At 40.9% G+C, this 17,361-nt stretch overlaps 2 protein-coding genes across 2 annotated transcripts in view; one reads left to right on the top strand and one right to left on the bottom strand.

Annotated features, from left to right (window-relative positions):
* Nucleotides 1-740: 740 nt before the first annotated feature.
* Nucleotides 741-2,942, top strand: ADAM21 (ADAM metallopeptidase domain 21). Its single transcript, XM_026491019.3, has one exon. The coding sequence runs from the start codon at nucleotides 741-743 to the stop codon at nucleotides 2,901-2,903; it is 2,163 nt and encodes a 720-aa protein (XP_026346804.2). The 3' UTR covers nucleotides 2,904-2,942.
* A 173-nt stretch (nucleotides 2,943-3,115) lies between these two features.
* The window catches only part of MED6 (mediator complex subunit 6), a 114,391-nt gene continuing 100,145 nt past the window's right edge, over nucleotides 3,116-17,361 (bottom strand). Inside the window, exon 7 of the mRNA XM_057318732.1 lies at nucleotides 3,116-3,603. Coding sequence (XP_057174715.1) covers nucleotides 3,544-3,603 — 60 coding nt within the window. The 3' untranslated portion in view covers nucleotides 3,116-3,543. The remainder of the gene's footprint in view (nucleotides 3,604-17,361) is intronic.

Here is a 17,361-nt window from a genome sequence, read left to right as displayed (position 1 = left end):
TTTTTTTCATTGTATAAAGAACTATACTAGGCATTATAGAGCATACTAAAATGAGTTAAAATCATAAATCCAGCACTCACTGTCCTTGCAGTCCAGTAGAGTAAAGAAGGCGAATACAGCCAGGAGACAAGTAAATAACTTGCGGTAAAGAATAAAGCAAATAATAAGACCAATGCAAACTGACATAATAACTGTGACTGTTTTGGATCTCTCCAGTTTTGATAGTCAAAAAGGGCAAGTATCAATAGTTATGCAGGGGCAACAGTCATAAATCAACATGGTCTTGGGCAGCTTGAGATATAGAGGCGTCCTACTCTAGTTTTGCTTTAACTTTTTATTGTGGAGACTTTCCTACCACCTACATGGATTGAGATAATTGTATAATGAAAACCCAAGTACCTATCATCCGACTTTCACAATTATCAACACATGGCCAATATTGTCTTATCTACTATACCCCTCTAAATTCCCACCTCCATTTATTGAAAGAAAATCCAAAGCATTTTCTTAATTCATTAATTGCTTTTTTGCCATTTGATTCTTTCCCACTTTCCTTACCCAATCCCACCACCTCCTCACCTTTTTATTTTCACTTTCAGCACTGCAGCTCTGATGCCCAACTCTGCCAGGACACAGATCCTTAAAGGTCAGCTCTACACAATGACCAATTTGGAGCAGCCAGACCAGCAGTGCCTCATGCTTTTTCTCTGGACAGATGGCTCTGTAATGGCAGCTCCATAATGGTGGCTGGTGAGGCTGAGGTGCTCATGAGAGTCGTTCTCCTGCTGTTCTGGGTTGGAATATCTCTGTCCCCTTCTGGCTTCTCTCAAGCTGGGCCCTCCCGATACCTCAGATCCCCAGAAGTGGTGACCCCCATGAAAGTGACTGGTAGGGGCAGAAGTGCAAAGACTTCAGGCTGGCTCTCCTACAGCCTGCAGTTTGGGAGCTGGAGACACGTTGTCCATATGAGGGTCAAGAAGCTCTTGGTTTCCAGACACCTCCCGGTGTTCACACACACGGACCAGCATGCCCTCCGCCAGGATCAGCCTTTTGTTCCTGATGACTGCTACTATCATGGTTATGTGGAAGGAATCCCTGAGTCCATGGTTGCCCTCAGTACCTGTTCCGGAGGTTTTCGGGGAATGCTACAGATTAATGACCTTGCTTATGAAATTGAGCCCATCAGGTACTCTACCAAATTTGAACACTTGGTTTATGAGATAAACACTAATGGGACACAATTCCCGCCTATGAGATGTGGCTTAACAAAGAAGGAGATAGCACTCCAACAGCTGAAATTTGAAGAGGTTAAGAAGTCAACTTTGAAACAAAATTCTAATGATAAATGGTGGACCCACTCATGGTTTCTGGAGCTGGTTGTGGTGGTAGATCACAATTTCTTAATTTATTCTCAAAGCAACTTCTCAATGGTGCAGGAGGATGTATTTCTTGTTGTCAACATAGTGGACTCCATTTATCAACAGTTGGGTACTTATGTGATTTTGATTGGGATTGAGATTTGGAATCAAGGAAATATTTTCCCAATGATAAGCATAGAACAGGTTCTGAAGGATTTCTCTCAGTGGAAACAAATCAATCTTTCCCAGCTACAGTATGATGTTGCACATTTTTTCATAAAAAATTCACTTATAAGTGTACTTGGTATAGCCTATGTTGCAGGAATATGTCGTCCTCCTATTGATTGTGGGGTTAATAATTTCCAAGGAGACTCCTGGTCTCTTTTTGCCCTCACTGTAGCCCATGAGTTAGGCCATACTTTGGGTATGCAGCATGATGAAGAATTCTGTTTGTGTGAGCAAAGTGGTTGCATCATGAATGCTATCAGAGTACCAGCAGAGAAATTCACCAATTGCAGTTATATAGATTTTACAAAAACCACTTTAAACCAGGGATCATGTCTGCACAATATTCCACGTCCAGGGGAAGTCTTTATGTTGAAGCGCTGTGGGAACGCTATAGTTGAAGGAGAAGAGGAATGTGACTGTGGATCTATAAAGCAGTGTGAACAAGATCCCTGTTGTCTGTTGAATTGCACTCTGAGGCCTGGGGCTGTTTGTGCTTTTGGGCTTTGTTGCAAAGACTGTAAATTTGTACCATCGGGGGAACTCTGTAGACATCAGGTCAATAAATGTGACCTTCCAGAGTGGTGCAATGGGACATCCCATCAGTGCCCAGAAGATGGATATGTGCAGGATGGGATTCCCTGTGGTGACAATGCCTACTGCTATCAAAAGAGATGTAATAGCCATGACAAACAGTGCAGGGAGATTTTTGGTGAAGGAGCAAAGAGTGCATCTCAGAGTTGCTATAAAGAAATCAACTCCCTAGGAAACCGTTTCGGCCACTGTGGTAGAAATGGCACAACATACCTAAAATGTAATACCTCCGATATCTTTTGTGGGAGAGTTCAGTGTGAGAATGTGACAGACATTCCCCATCTGAGAGATCACTCTACTTTGAGGCAAACTCACATCAATGGTGTCACCTGCTGGAGTATTGACTATCATTTAGGAATGGACACACCTGATGTTGGTGAAGTAAAAGATGGCACCATGTGTGGTCCAGGAAAGATCTGCATACACAAGAAGTGTGTCAGTTTGTCTCTCTTGTCACAAGTCTGCCTGGGTGAGACCTGCAACATGAGGGGGGTCTGCAATAATAAACATCACTGCCACTGTGGCTATGGGTGGTCCCCACCCTATTGCCTGCACAGAGGCTATGGAGGTAGTGTTGACAGTGGCCCAGCATCTGTCAAAAAAGTTTTCTTGCTACTAGTTGTGAGTCTTATTTTGTCTGTTTTGTTTTTACTGTCAACTGCTGTATTTATGTACCTTAGAAAACCTTTTTGCCCCAAGGAGACTAAGGCTCAGTCTTCAGGTTAGGAAAATGCCTCTAATTTAATATCCCATGCATAAGTTTTAGTCTCTTGGCAGTGGAAATGTTACTACATGCCTGAAGCTGAGGACATTTTTGACAGTATACAGAGAAATGCAGGGACCTTCCCTTTTGTCAGTATCAGAAACATCAGAAACATTGCCATTAAGCAAAGGTAATTCCTAACACCTTCCTATCTACTGTTCATTGTTTTAAGCAGCAAATAAAGCTCCATTTCCTCCAAATTAGTCCTCTTTCTGGTTTTTTATCTTTTTGTTTTGTTTTGTTTTTTGTGAGCACAAATATGACTCATCAGAAAGGCAGGAGACAGGCATCTGAGGATCCAGACTTCATTTACTTCCAAAATAACTTCTCAAAGGTCCAGAAAATGTATTTCTTGTTGTTGACAAGAACTTCCTGTTCCAGGGGCGCCTGGGTGGCTCAGTCGGTTAAGAACTTGATGTTCCATTTATCAGCAGTTGGGTACTTATGTGATTTTGACTGGGACTAGGATTTGGAGTCATGGAAATGTTTCCCCAATGATAAGCACAGAACAAAGAGACTGCCAAGTTCAGGTCATCAGGGGGAACTCTGTAGACATCAGGTCAATAAATGTAACTCTCCAGAGTGGTGCAATGGGACATCCCATCAGTGCCCAGAAGATGGATATGTGCAGGATGGGATTCCCCGTAGCGACAGTGCCCACTGCTATTAAAAGAGATGTAAGAAGAAGAAATTACTCATATGTTTCTAACATTCTGCTCCAAAATCTGAAAAGGGAAATGATAATAATGTTTATTCCACCCAACCTCTTGGGTTTATTTGATAACCAAAAGAGAGAAAGAAATGAATTTTTGTTAAAGTGTAAACAAATTGTTCGTTTAATAAAAACTCCTGACCCTATTCCTTCTGTGCTTCCTAGCCAGTGTTGTCTGCTCTCTTTGCTTTAATTTGGCAGTTTGGGTATGCTTGTGAGGTATTTGCTTTGAATATCAGAATATTATCTCTATGAGGTCAAGGTTGTTTTTATCTGTTTTGCTATTATATCCCAATACCTAGAACAATGTCTAATACAGAATAACTATTTGATGAATGAAGTAATTAATTTGAATGGATTAATTGCATTAAATTAATTAGGAAAAGGAAAAGTAATACTTTTGTCTTTTTTAATTAATTAATTAATTTGTTTTAATTCCACTAGCCAAGGTATAGTACAACCTTAGTTTTCCATATAACATTCAATGATTCGTTAGTTGAATATAACACCCAGTGCTCATCATATCGTGTGCCCTCTTTAATTCCCATCACCCAGTTACCCCATCCCCCCACTCACCTCCCTTTCCACAACCCTTAGTTTGTTTCCCGGAGTCAAGAGTCTCATATGGTTTGTCTCCCTCTCTGATTTCTTCCCATTCAGACAAATTGGGGACAAAAACTGGGCAGTACTAAAGGGAGCTTATAAATGCACATATTTTAAATATTCAAAGCAGTTCTCGCTCAAAATTCAACTGTGAATATTTAAAATATGTGCATTTATAATGTTCCCTTTGGTACTGCCCAGTTTTTGTTCCCAATTTGTCTTCTCCTCAGTCTATTCTCAGTGTTTTTGGAAATCCTTTCTCTTGAAAACACATGTCTAATCAGACACCTTCTGTATATGGTCCAGATAACTTCCGAATGCCACTCTTTGTAAATGGAGTCAAACAACCTTTCTGATATCATTTTCCATTGTGCTCTGCACATGTTGCATCCTCTGGCTATTTTCTATTTTGAATACTTGGCTATGTCACGACTGCACATCTATACATGTAATTCCCATTCCCAAAACAAAATGCTGTTTACCACCTTCCCCCATTCCCTTGCCCTAGGAAACTCCTATTTTTCTCTCAGTAGAGGTCAAACATCTTATCTTTGGAAAAGCATTTCCTTGTGAAACATTAGGTGTTCTACTTGTGTGCTCCCATCACTTTGTGGTCATCTCTTTAATGCACTCCAAGAATAGATGAGGAGAGAGTCTAACAATGTATCAGCCAGAGAGAGAAAGAGAAAAAGGCTGTCTAGTGCAGCCATAGAAACAGGGAATGATGAACCAAGAAGACAATCTGATTAAATCTGGCTTTAGAAGATAAGTCAGAGAAAGATTCACATGTTTTAAGCATATATACCCATATAGAGACAAAAGGCAACTGCTCCCATTTATTGATTCTCTTTTGAAATTATTTTTGTAAAAATAACAACATCAACAAAAAAAGGTTAAATTTGATTATAGTCAAATGTATTGATCTAATATTCTATTTAATGGGTTTTATATTTTTGCTTACGATTACTTTAAGAGAATCCTTTTTATTTTCTGTGATTATGTTGGCTTCAGTTGTATATTTAAATGTAGAATTTATTTTGTTATAAGGAATGAAATAGGAATCCAACCATATGTTTTTTCAATTGGCTAGCCAATTGTCCCGATTTATTTTTTTTGAATAAGCCATTGTTCACTGTTTTACTGGTAAATTAAGATTCTGCGTTATATTTTAAAATTAATTTGTTAGAGTCACATTATTTTACTTGTATATTTTTACAAGAAGTCACACCTGCAATATTTCTAATTTAAGGAAAAGTTGCATTGTTATTTTATGTTAGTTGAGTTCACTGGGGCTGGATCAGTCAATTATTTCAAGATTAGTGGGGAGAACTTAGCCTCCTTAAAACAAACATATATTGTCTTACCTATTGTCTTAATTTGGGTCCTCCAAAAAGCAGACACTGAGACCAGGATTTAGGTAGAGTTAGTTTATTTGGGAAGCACAACAAGGAGTATATTAATGAGCAAGTTTCCACTGTGGTGTCATCCCCTGTGAATTCTCTAAGAAGTCATGTGAAACATGCTTGGAATATTCCCCCGTGGTGCAGGAGAAAGCACTCAGGAAGAGAAGTGAGATAAAGCTGTTTTACTTTATTTCATTCGTGTGTTCACTGGAGTAGCACTTTCAATTTTCTTTAAGAACTTTTCCTTTGCATTCACAACTTCACTGTTCGGCATAATAGGTCTAGCTTTTGGTCTGTCTCAGCTTTCAACATGCTTTCCTCACTACGCCTAACCATTCCCAGCTTTTGATTTAAAATGAGAGACGCGCAACTCTTCCTTTCACTTGAACACTTAGAGGCCATTGTAGGGTTACTAATTAGCCTAATTTCAATTTTTTTGTGTCTCAGGGAATAGGGAGGCCCAAAAAGAGGGAGAAAGATAAGGGAGTGGATGGTCAGTGGATCAGCCAGAAAACACAAAACATTATCAATTAAATTCACCATCTTAAATGAATACGGGTTCATGACACCCCAAAACAATTACAACAGTAACACTGAAGATCACTGATCCCAGATCATCATAACAAATATAATAATGGAAAAGTTTAAAATACTACAAGAATTGGGGCGCCTGGGTGGCGCAGTCGTTAAGCGTCTGCCTTTGGCTCCGGGCGTGATCCCAGCATTCTGGGATCGAGCCCCACATCAGGCTCCTCCACTGGGAGCCTGCTTCTTCCTCTCCCACTCCCCTTGCTTGTATTCCCTCTCTCACTGGCTGTCTCTGTCAAATAAATAAATAAAATCTTAAAAAAAAATACTACAAGAATTACCAAAATGTGACACAGAGACATGAAGTGACCAAATGCTGTTAGAAAAATGGTGCTGACAGATTTGTTCAGTGCCGGGTTGCCACAAACCAATTTGTTAAAAAAAAGAAAAGAAAAGAAAAGAAAAGAAAAGAAAAGAAAAGAAAAGAAAAGGAAGGCAGTTATCTGCAAAGTACTGTAAAGAAAAGCAAACAAAGAAAATGAAGTATGCCTGTATACATCCCAAATCTTGCTTCAAAGCTATGTTAACTCTTCTCTTTACAATACAGTATGAAAATAATATCATCTTGACACTCCTCAGAACATCACGCTGGTCCACCGTATTGATGGAAGCATGCTAACCAAATCTAGAGAACAGGAAATGGCAAGTATTGTGAATGCATGTCAGAATATGGGAGAAAAGCTCCATAAATATGTAGAGGCCTGCTACACTGGGGATATTTTTAGGGGTACAACAGTATGGGAGCACACTAAGACATTCCCTTTGAGCTAAAGGACAAATTAATAAAACTCAAATCTCCTACCACTGATAGAGAAGCATAGAGCCTGATAGGTAAGTCACTCTGGCCCTGCCTCTTCTCCTCTTCTGCTTCCTTCTCTTTTTCCCCTGACATTCTTTTCCTTTTTCTCTTTGATTTTCAGTATTCATTTGAAAATAAAATTGTGAAATCACTTATAAAAATTTCTAGGCCTTAAAAAAATTCATCAAGGGGCGCCTGGGTGGCATAGCGGTTAAGCCTCTGCCTTCGGCTCAGGGCGTGATCTCGGCGTTATGGGATCGAGCCCCACGTCAGGCTCCTCCGCTGTGAGCCTGCTTCTTCCTCTCCCACTCCCCCTGCTTGTGTTCCCTCTCTCGCTGGCTGTCTCTATCTCTGTCAAATAAATAAATAAAATCTTTAAAAAAAAATTCATCAAAATGTTCCTGAAGATTTCAAATATATATAAAAGCTAGAAGAGTATAATTATGAGCTCCCACCAGCCAATTCAGCACACATCAAGATTTTGCCACTCCTGCTTTATTCCAATTTTGCTGTTGAAATATCTGTAGAACAAGTCCTAGATTTTATGCTCTTATAGTCCAATTCACTTCAGTATGCATATCTAGAATATGTTCTTATATTTTATGTGAAGTGGTAATAAATCAAATACTATATTATTTGAAAACAGACTATAACAAGTTAATGATGTATATTATAAACCCCAGAGGAACAACTAAACAATTTTTAAAAAGAGTTATTACCCTAAAGATACAGACATAGTGAAGAGAAGGGCCATGTGCACACCAATGTTCATAGCAGCATTGTCCACAATAGCCAAACTGTGCAAGGAGCCAAGTTGTCCTTCAACAGACAAATGGATCAAGAAGATGTGGTCCATATATACAATGGAATATTACTCAGCCATCAGAAAGAACGATTACCCAACATTTGCATCAGCATGGGTGGGACTGGAGGAGATTATGCTAAGTGAAATAAGTCAAGCAGAGAAAGACAATGATCATATGGTTTCACTCATTTGTGGAACATAAGGAATAGCAGGGAGATCTGTAGGAGAAGGAAGGGAAAAATGAAAGGGGGGGTAAACAGAAGGGGAAATGAACCATGAGAGACTATAGACTCTGGGAAAGAAACTGAGGGTTTTAGAGGGGAGGGGAGTGGGGAGGATGGGCTAGCCCGGAGACGGGTATTAAGGAGGGCACGTATTGCATGAGGCACTGGGTGTTACACGCAAACAATGAATCATGGAACACTACATCAAAAACTAATGATGTACTGTATGGTGACTAACATATCACAATAAAAAATAAGTAAAAATAGGTATTAGTAGTAAGCCAGTAGAGAAGACAAAATAAATTCAAAAAAATATTCAACCAAAGAAGGCACAGAAATAGAAAAAAAATGTTATGAAGGGCAAATGACACAAACAGAAAACCAATAGCAAGCTGATCACATTAGAGCCAGCTATAAAAATAATTATAAAAAATTTATATAGCCTGAATATACCAATTAAAGGTAGAGATTATTAAACTGGTTTAAAAAGTAAGGTGTATTCATACGGTGTCTACAAGAAACATTCTTTAAGCAAGTCATATAGATTAAGATACTAGGATGGTAAATGTTAGCTACATAAACACTAATTGTAAGAAAGTAGAATTGCTGGGGCGCCTGGGTGGCTCATTTGTTAAGCGTCTGCCTTTGGCTCAGGGCGTGACCCCGGTGTTCTGGGATCGAGCCCCACATCAGGCTCCTCTGCTGGGAGCCTGCCTCTTCCTCTCCCACTCCCCCTGCTTGTGTTCCCTCTCTCGCTGACTATCTCTCTCTCTGTCAAATAAATAAATAAAATCTTAAAAAAAAAAACAAAAAACGAAAGTAGAATTGCTAAATTGACATCAGAGGAAGCTGACCCGAAGGCAAAAAAATACTGTTAGAAATAAAGAGAGACATTTCATAATGACAAAAAGGGTCACTTTATCAAGAAAACATAACAATCCTAATTGCATAGGCACGCAATAATAAAAATACAATAAACATAAGGAAAAAATTGGCATATAAAAGGAGAAATACATAAATCCATTATTTGTGGATTATTTCAACACTCCTCTCTCCCTAATTGATGGAACAAGTAGATAGAAAATCAGTAAAGATATAGAAGCCTTGAGTTGCAGTATCAACCAACTTGACTTATGTGCCATTTATAAAACATTACACCCAACAGTAGCAGAATACATTTTCTTAAGAGAGAGCATGTGCACACAAGCAGGGGGTGGTGGAGGAAGAGAGGGAGAGAAAGAATCTTAAGCATGCTCCACATCCAGTGTAGAGCCTGAGGCAGGGCTTGATCTCGAGACCCTGAGATCACGACCTGAGCTAAAATCAAGTCAGTCACTTAACCAGTCGCTTACCTGACTGAACCACCCAGGTGCCCCAGAATACACATTCTTTTCCAGTGCACGTGGAAAATTCACGTGCTGGTCTACGAAGCAAGTCTCTAGAAATTTAAGAGGTTTAAAATTACACAAGGAATGTTCTCTGAACAAAATGTAAGTAAATTAGAAAACCATAACAAAAATATATTGGGAGAAACTCACCCAAATATATGGACATTAATCAACACCCCTTTACTTGTGGGTGACAGGAGAAATCATGAGGGAAATTAGAAAATATTCGAACTGAATGAAAATTAATTTATTTATTTGAGAGAGACAGAGAGCACCAGTGGGGGGTGGAGAGGGAGAAGGAGAAGCAGACTCCCTGATGAGCACAGAGCCCAATGTGGGGCTCAATCTCAGGAGTCTGAGATCATGACCTGAGCCAAAGTCAGATGCTTAACGACTGAGCCACCCAGCTGCCCTGAAAATAAACTTACTACATGTCAAAATTTCTGAAATGTAGCTTAAGCAATACCAATACAATTTCTAGCTACATTTTTGTAAATATAGACAAGTTAATTCTAACATATACATGGGAGGACAAATGAACCAGAATAGCCAAAATAATTTTGAAAAATGAGAGACTAAGTGAGGCTCTCCCATCACAGCAGCAGCATGGAGTGGCCCATCAGGAGGGAGAGGAGAGAGAGGTAAGATGGTGGAGGAATAGGGGATACTAGTTTCCTCTGGTCCCTGGAATTCAGTTAGATATCTATCAAATCATTCCAAACACCTGTAAACTCAACCAGACCTCTGCGAAAAGAATTGCTGCAATTCTACAAATAGAAAGAGGACCACTTTTTGCAAGGTAGGAGGTATAGAGAAGTGATTCCGAGGCCATACACAGGAAGATAAACCACGGGGGGGGGGGGCGGGGGGGGGGAGCCTCCATAAACCAGGTACCAGAAAGTGATATAAGCAGCGGAGCACAAAATCAGAACTTTTAGAAGTCTGCTCCAGTGAGGGACTTCCCTTCCTGAAAGGCACTCAGGTGGCAAAGCAGGGCAGAATCATAGTTGGGACAGTGTGGTCTTAGGATCCCAGGGGTCACAGAAAGAATGGGGGTGCCTGAGTGCGGCAGAGTTCCTAGGCATCAGAGCAGGGAAGCTGGCTGCAAACAGCAAGCCCAGGTGTGGGCTTTCTACTTGGTGTTGCCTTAAACCATGAACTGCAGCCTGATTGGGTCACTGCTCTCTGAGAAGGGGCCCAGCAAGAGGCAGAACTGCAGCAAGATGCCCCTCCCACTTCCCTGGGAGGAAAGTCACAGGTGCATGCTACAGGAGTCTACTAAGTTTGGAGACTCGGGGGTGGGGGAATGGGATAGACCGGTGATGGGTAGTAAGGAGGGCACGTATTGCGTGGTGCACTGGGTGTTATACGCAACTAATGAATCATCGAACTTTACATCAGAAACCGGGGATGTACTGTATGGTGACTAACATAATATAATAAAAAATCATTAAAAAAAAAAAGTTTGGAGACTCGAAACAGGGTCCCATGCCTGAGATAAAAATGGTTGGTCACAGGCTGGGTGAACACAGAGTGTGGACAGAAACCAGGGAGACAAGTGTGATTGACTGCTTTTCTGTGAGGGCACACTGAAGAGTGGGGGGTGTGAACATTGAGCTCTGGGGCTGGAGATCAGGGGGCAGCCATTTTCATCCCCAAAATCGGTGCTGAAAGCCTTCAGGGAACAAAAGCCACGTAGAGCAATCAGAAGCCGCTTACTTAGCCTGGCCCCCTGGCAACAGTGGTGCGGTTGTGCCGGTGCAGACACCTGAGAATCAGCATAACAGGCCCCTCCCCCAGAAGACCAGCAAGAACATCCGGCTAATACCAAGTTTACCAATCACACAGAACTGAAAAACTCCAGCGCTAGGGGAAAATAGTATAAAGAATTTGTGGGTTTTTCTCTCATAATTTTTTAGCTTTTCAGTTAAAATTTTTTTCCTTTTCAGCTAATTTCTTGTTTTAGCAACTCTTTAAGTCTTTTTTTTTTCAAAGATTTTATTTATTTATTCGACAGAGATAGAGACAGCCAGCGAGAGAGGGAACACAAGCAGGGGGAGTGGGAGAGGAAGAAGCAGGCTCATAGTGGAGGAGCCTGATGTGGGGCTCGATCCCACAACGCCAGGATCACGCCCTGAGCCGAAGGCAGACGCTTAACCGCTGTGCCACCCAGGCACCCCCTTTAAGTCTTTTTTAATCTTCATTTTTACATTTATGTTTTCATTTTTTGCTTCCTTTCATTGTATTCTATTTTTGTGTATATATAAGTTTTTCTTTCCAATTTTGGGAGTTTCTTCTAACAGACAAAAATACACCCATGATCTAGTTTATTGTTCTGTTCTGTTCACTTTGTTTGATTTTATGCTCCCTTTTTCTTATTTGGTTTCTGATCTCTTCTGATCTGTTTATAGTCTCTATTTTTCTGTGTTGTTGTTGCTATTTTTGAATTTTGTTCTTTCTTTCATCAGGTCTCCTCTGGACATCATGACAAGATAGAAGAATTCACCCCAGAAAAGAGAACAAGAGGCAGTACTCACTGCCAGGGATTTAATCAATATGGATATAAGTAAGATATCAGAACTAGCATTCAAAATAATAATTATAAAGATACTATCTGGCTTGGAAAAAGGCATAGAAGACACTACAGAATCCCTTACTGGAGATAGAAAAGAACTAAAATCTAATCAGGTTGAAATCAAAAAGGCTATTACTGAGATGCAATAAAAAAAAGAGGCTCTAACTTCTAGGATAAACGAGGCAGAAGAGACAGTCAGTGATACAGAAGACAAATGATGGAGAATATAGAAGCTGAGAGAAAGAGAGATAAACAACTAGTGGATCACGAGGGGAGAATTCAAGAGATAAGTGATACCATAAAGTGAAACAATATTAGAATAGTTGAGGCCCCAGAGGAAGAGGAAAGGGGGGAGGGCAGGAGGTTTATTTGAGCAAATTATAGCTGAGACCTTTCCTAATCTGGGGAAGGAAACAGGCATTCAAGTCCAGGAGGCACAGAGACCCCCCTCAAAAATCGATAAAATCAGGTCAACACCCCAACATATAATAGCAAAGCTTGCAAATTGCAGAGACAAAGAGAAAATCCTGAAAGCAGCTTGGGACAAGAGATCCTTAACCTACAAGGGTGGAAACATAAGGCTGGCAGCAGACCTATCCACAGAGACCTGACAGGCCAGAAAGGGCTGGCATGATATATTCAGAGTGCTAAATAAGAAAAATATGCAGCCAAGAATACAGCCAAGTCTGTCATTCAGAATAGAAAGAGAGATAAAGAGCTTCCAAGATAAACAGAAACTAAAAGAATTTGTGATCACTAAACCAGCCCTGCAAGAAATATTAAAGGGGATTCTTGAAGTGAAGAGAGAACCTAAAAGTAACATAGACCAGAAAGGAACAGAGACAATCTACAGAAACAGTGATTTTACAGGTAATACAATGGTAACTAAATTTATCTTTCAGTAGTTACTCTGACTGTAAATGGGCTAAATGTTCCAATAAAAAAACACAGCGTATCAGATTGGATAAAACAAAACAAAACAAAACAAACAAAAAAAAAAAGACCTACTGATATGCTGTCTACAAGAGACTCATTTTAGACCAAAAGACACCTCCATATTGAAAGTGAGGGGGTGGAGAACCATTTATCATGCTAACAAACATAAAAAAAAAAAAAGCTGGGGTAGCAATCCTTATATCAGACAAATGAGATGTTTAAACCAAAGACAGTAATAAGAGATGAAGAGGGACACTATATCATAATTAAAGGATCTACCCAACAAGAAGATCTAACAGTTGTAAATACTTTTGCCTCTAACGTGGGAGCAGCCAATTATACAAACCATTTAATAACACAATTACAGAAACACATTGATAATAATACCATAATAGTAGGGGACTTTAACACCCACTCACAGCAATGGACAGGTCATCTAAGGAGAAGATCAATAAGGAAACAAGAGCCTTGAATGACACACTGGACCAGATGGACTTCACATATAAATTCAGAGCATTTGATCCTAAAGCAACAGAATATACATTCTTCTCGAGTGCACATGGAATATTCTTCAGAATAGATCACACACTGGGTCACAAATCAGGTCTCAACCAGTACCAAAAGATTGGTATTATTCCCCGCATACTTTCAGACCACAGTGCTCTAAAACTTGACCTCAATCACAAGACAAAATTTGGAGGGAACACAAATACATGGAAGTTAAAGAGCATCCTACTAAAGAATGAATGGGTCAACCAGGAAATTAAAGAATTTAAAAAATTCATGGAGACAAATGAAAATGAAAACACAACTGTTCAAAACCTTTGGGATGCAACAAAGGTGGTCCTAAGAGGGAAGTATATAGCAATACAAGTCTTTCTCAAGAAACAAGAAAAGTCTCAAATACACAACCTAACCTTATACCTAAAGGAGTTGGAGGAAGAACAGCAAATACAGGCTAAGTCCAGCAGGAAAAGAGAATCAATAAAGATTAGAGCAGAAATAGAAACCAAAAGAACAGTAGAACACATCAACAAACCTAGGAGCTGGCTCTTTGAAAGAACTAACAAGATCGATAAACCATTACCCAAAAGACGACTTATCCAAAAGAAAAGAGAATGGACCCAAATAAATAAAATCATGAATGAAAAGGAGAGATAACAACCAACACCAAAGAAATACAAACAATTATAAGATAATACTATGAGCAACTATATGACAACAAATTAAGTAATCTGGAAGAAACATATAAACATAAAAACTACCAAGACCAAAACAGGAAGAAATAGACAATCTGAATAGACAAATAACTGGTAAAAAAATTGAAGCAGTAATCAAAAACCTCCCAAAAAACAAGCGTCCAGGGCCAGATGGCTTCCCAGGGGAATTCTACCAAACATTTAAAGAAGAATTAATACCTATTCTTCTGAAGCTGTTTCAAAAAATAGAAATGGAAGGAAAACTTCCAAATTTCTTCTATGAGGCCATAGATCCCAAAACGAAACAAAAACCACCTTGATCCCAAAACCTGACAAAGACCCCACCAAAAAGGAGAATTACAGACCACTATCCCTGATGAACATGGATGCAAAAATACTCATCAAGATACTAGCCAATGGGATCCAACAGTACCTTAAAAGTATTATTCACCATGACCAAGTGGGATTTATTCCTGGTCTGCAAGGGTGGCTCAACAGCCACAATCAATGTGATACATTACATAAATAAAAGAAAGGACAAAATCTGTATGATCCTCTCAATAGATGCAGAGAAACCATTTGACAAAATACAGCATCCTTTCTTGATTAAAACTCTCCGGAGTGTAGGGATAGAGGGAACATACCTCAATATCATAATAGCCATCCATAAGAAGGCCACAACAAATATCATTCTCAATGGGGAAAAACTGAGACCTTTTCCCCTAAGGTCAGGAACATGACAGGGATGTCCACTCTCACCACTGTTGGAAAACATAGTACTAGAAGTCCTAGCCTCAGCAATCAGACAACAAAAGAAATGAAAGGCATCTACATCAGCAAAGAAGAAGTCAAACTCTCACTCTTCGCAGATGACATGACACTCTTGGGAAAACCCAAAAGACTCCACTGAAAAATTGCTCGAACTCATACAGGAATTCAGCAAAGCCGCAGGATACAAAATCAATGCGCAGAAATCAGTTGCATTTCTATACTCTAACAACGTGATTGAAGAAAGAGAAATTAAGGAATCGATCCCATTTACAATTATGAAAACCGTAAGATAGCTAGGAATAGACCTAATCAAAGAGGTAAAGGATCTGTACTCTGAAAATTGTAGAACATGTATGAAGAAATTGAGGAAACACAAAGAAATGGAAAAACATTCCAGGCTCACAGATTAGAAGAATAAATATTGTCAAAATGTCTATGCTACCCAGAGCAATCTACACATTCAGTGCAATCCCTATCAAAATACCATCAACATTTTTCACAGAGCTGGAACAAATAATCCTAAAATTCGTATGGAACCAGAAAAGACCTCACATAGCCAAAGGAATATTGAAAAAGAAAACCAAAGCTGGTCGCATCACAATTCCAGAATTAAGCTATATTACAAAGCTGTAATCACCAAGAGCGTATGGTACTAGCACAAAAACAGACACAGATCAATGGAACAGAATAGAAAACCCAGAAATGGACCCTCAACTCCATGGTCAACTAATCTTTGACAAAACAGGAAAGAATATCCAGTGGAAAAAAGACAGTCTCTTCAATAAATGGTGTTGGGAAAAATCAACAGCCCCATGCAGAAGAATGAAACTGGACCATTTCCTTACACCATACACAAAAATAGACTCAAAATGGATGAAAGACCTAAATGTGAGACAGGAATCCATCAAAATCTTAGAGGAGAACATAGGCAGCAAACCTTCCAACCTCAGCTGCAGCACCTTCTTGCTAGACGTTTCTTCAGAGCCATGGGAAACAAAGCAAACATGAACTACTGGGACTTCATCAAGATAAAAAGGTTTGAGAGGGTGGAGTTAAGATGGCGGAGGAGTAGGAGACACCGTTTTCAGCCGGTCCTCCGAGTCGAGCTAGATAGGTACCAGACCAGCCTAAACAACCACGGAACCAGCCTGAGACGCAGGAAGACGCATCTGGATCTCTACAAATGAACATCTCCAGCGCTGAGTATTGAGGTACGAAGCGGGGAGCCATGAAACTGTGCACAGATATCGGAAGATAAACGGAAGGGGGAGGGAGCCGCCGTGTTCGGGTGCCGGGAAGCGGTAGCCACTTGCACGGGAGAGCGGGCGGGGCTCGCGGACGGCACCCGCAAAACAGCAGACTGAGACCGTGAGCCGGGTGCACGCGCGCCACCAGGCATCTCGCGGAACACCGGAATCCCGGTGCGCTCACGGGATCTAGACTGAGACCGGGAGATCCGGGAGCGGGCGCGGGGCGGCTGGCGGCATTAGAAACACAAAGGACAGAGACGCGCCGGCCCTGGAAGTGAGGGCTGGGACGCCGGGTGTGGGGCGCACATCTCGGGACGCTGCAGGGTTGAGCAGCACCAACAGAAACAGAGTTAAAGTGGCCAGAACATTAGTAGAGAACGGGCCGCAATCCCTCTGTTCGGTGACAGAGGCTGAGATTCGGCCGCTGCTGCTCTGACTCTCAGAAGAGGCACAGCAAACCGCCAGGGAAAGCCGCCAGAGAACAAAAGCCTGGAAATACCGGCTCAGGGAGTGCCCATCCCCATCCCCCCTCGCAGGGGACGCGGAGACTCTACCCAAACAGGGCTGCCTGAGTATCGGCGCAGCAGGCCCCTCCCCCAGAAGGCAGGCTGAAAAATCAAGAAGCCCACAACCCGGGCGCCTGGGTGGCGCAGTCATTGAGCGCCTGCCTTCGGCTTAGGGCGTGATCCCGGCGTTCCGGAAAGGAGTCCCTCATCGGGCTCCTCCGCTGGGAGCCTGCTTCTTCCTCTCCCACTCCCCTGCTTCTGTTCCCTCTCTCGCTGGTTGGCTGCCACATAAATAAATAAATAAATAAATAAAATCTTTAAAGAAGAAGCCCACATCCCTAAGATCCCTATAAAACAAGGGGCACGGCCTGGGACCCAGTCAATAATTTGGGCTCTGGACAACCCCGCAACCTCTCCTCATCAGAATGACAAGAAGGAGAAGCTCCCCCCCCAGCAAAGAAAAGACAGTGAGTCTGTGGCCTCTGCCACAGAAATAATGGATATGCATGTAACCAAATTATCAGAAATGGAATTCAGAGTAACGATGGTCAAAATGATGAGTAGAATTGAAAAAACTATTAACGAAAAGGTTACTGAGAATATAGAATCCCTAAGGACAGAAATGAGAGCGAATCTGACAGAAATTAAAAATTCTATGAGCC

This window comes from Ursus arctos, unplaced genomic scaffold (assembly GCF_023065955.2).
Source record: "Ursus arctos isolate Adak ecotype North America unplaced genomic scaffold, UrsArc2.0 scaffold_25, whole genome shotgun sequence".
Taxonomy (NCBI): Eukaryota; Metazoa; Chordata; class Mammalia; order Carnivora; family Ursidae; genus Ursus; species Ursus arctos.
Note: the sequence above shows the minus strand (reverse complement) of the source record. Positions and strands in the feature narration are given on the sequence as shown.

Coding starts and splice junctions, on each gene's coding strand:
- ADAM21 (XM_026491019.3), top strand. CDS start 741: ATGGTGGCTGGTGAGGCTGAGGTGCTCATGAGAGTCGTTCTCCTGCTG.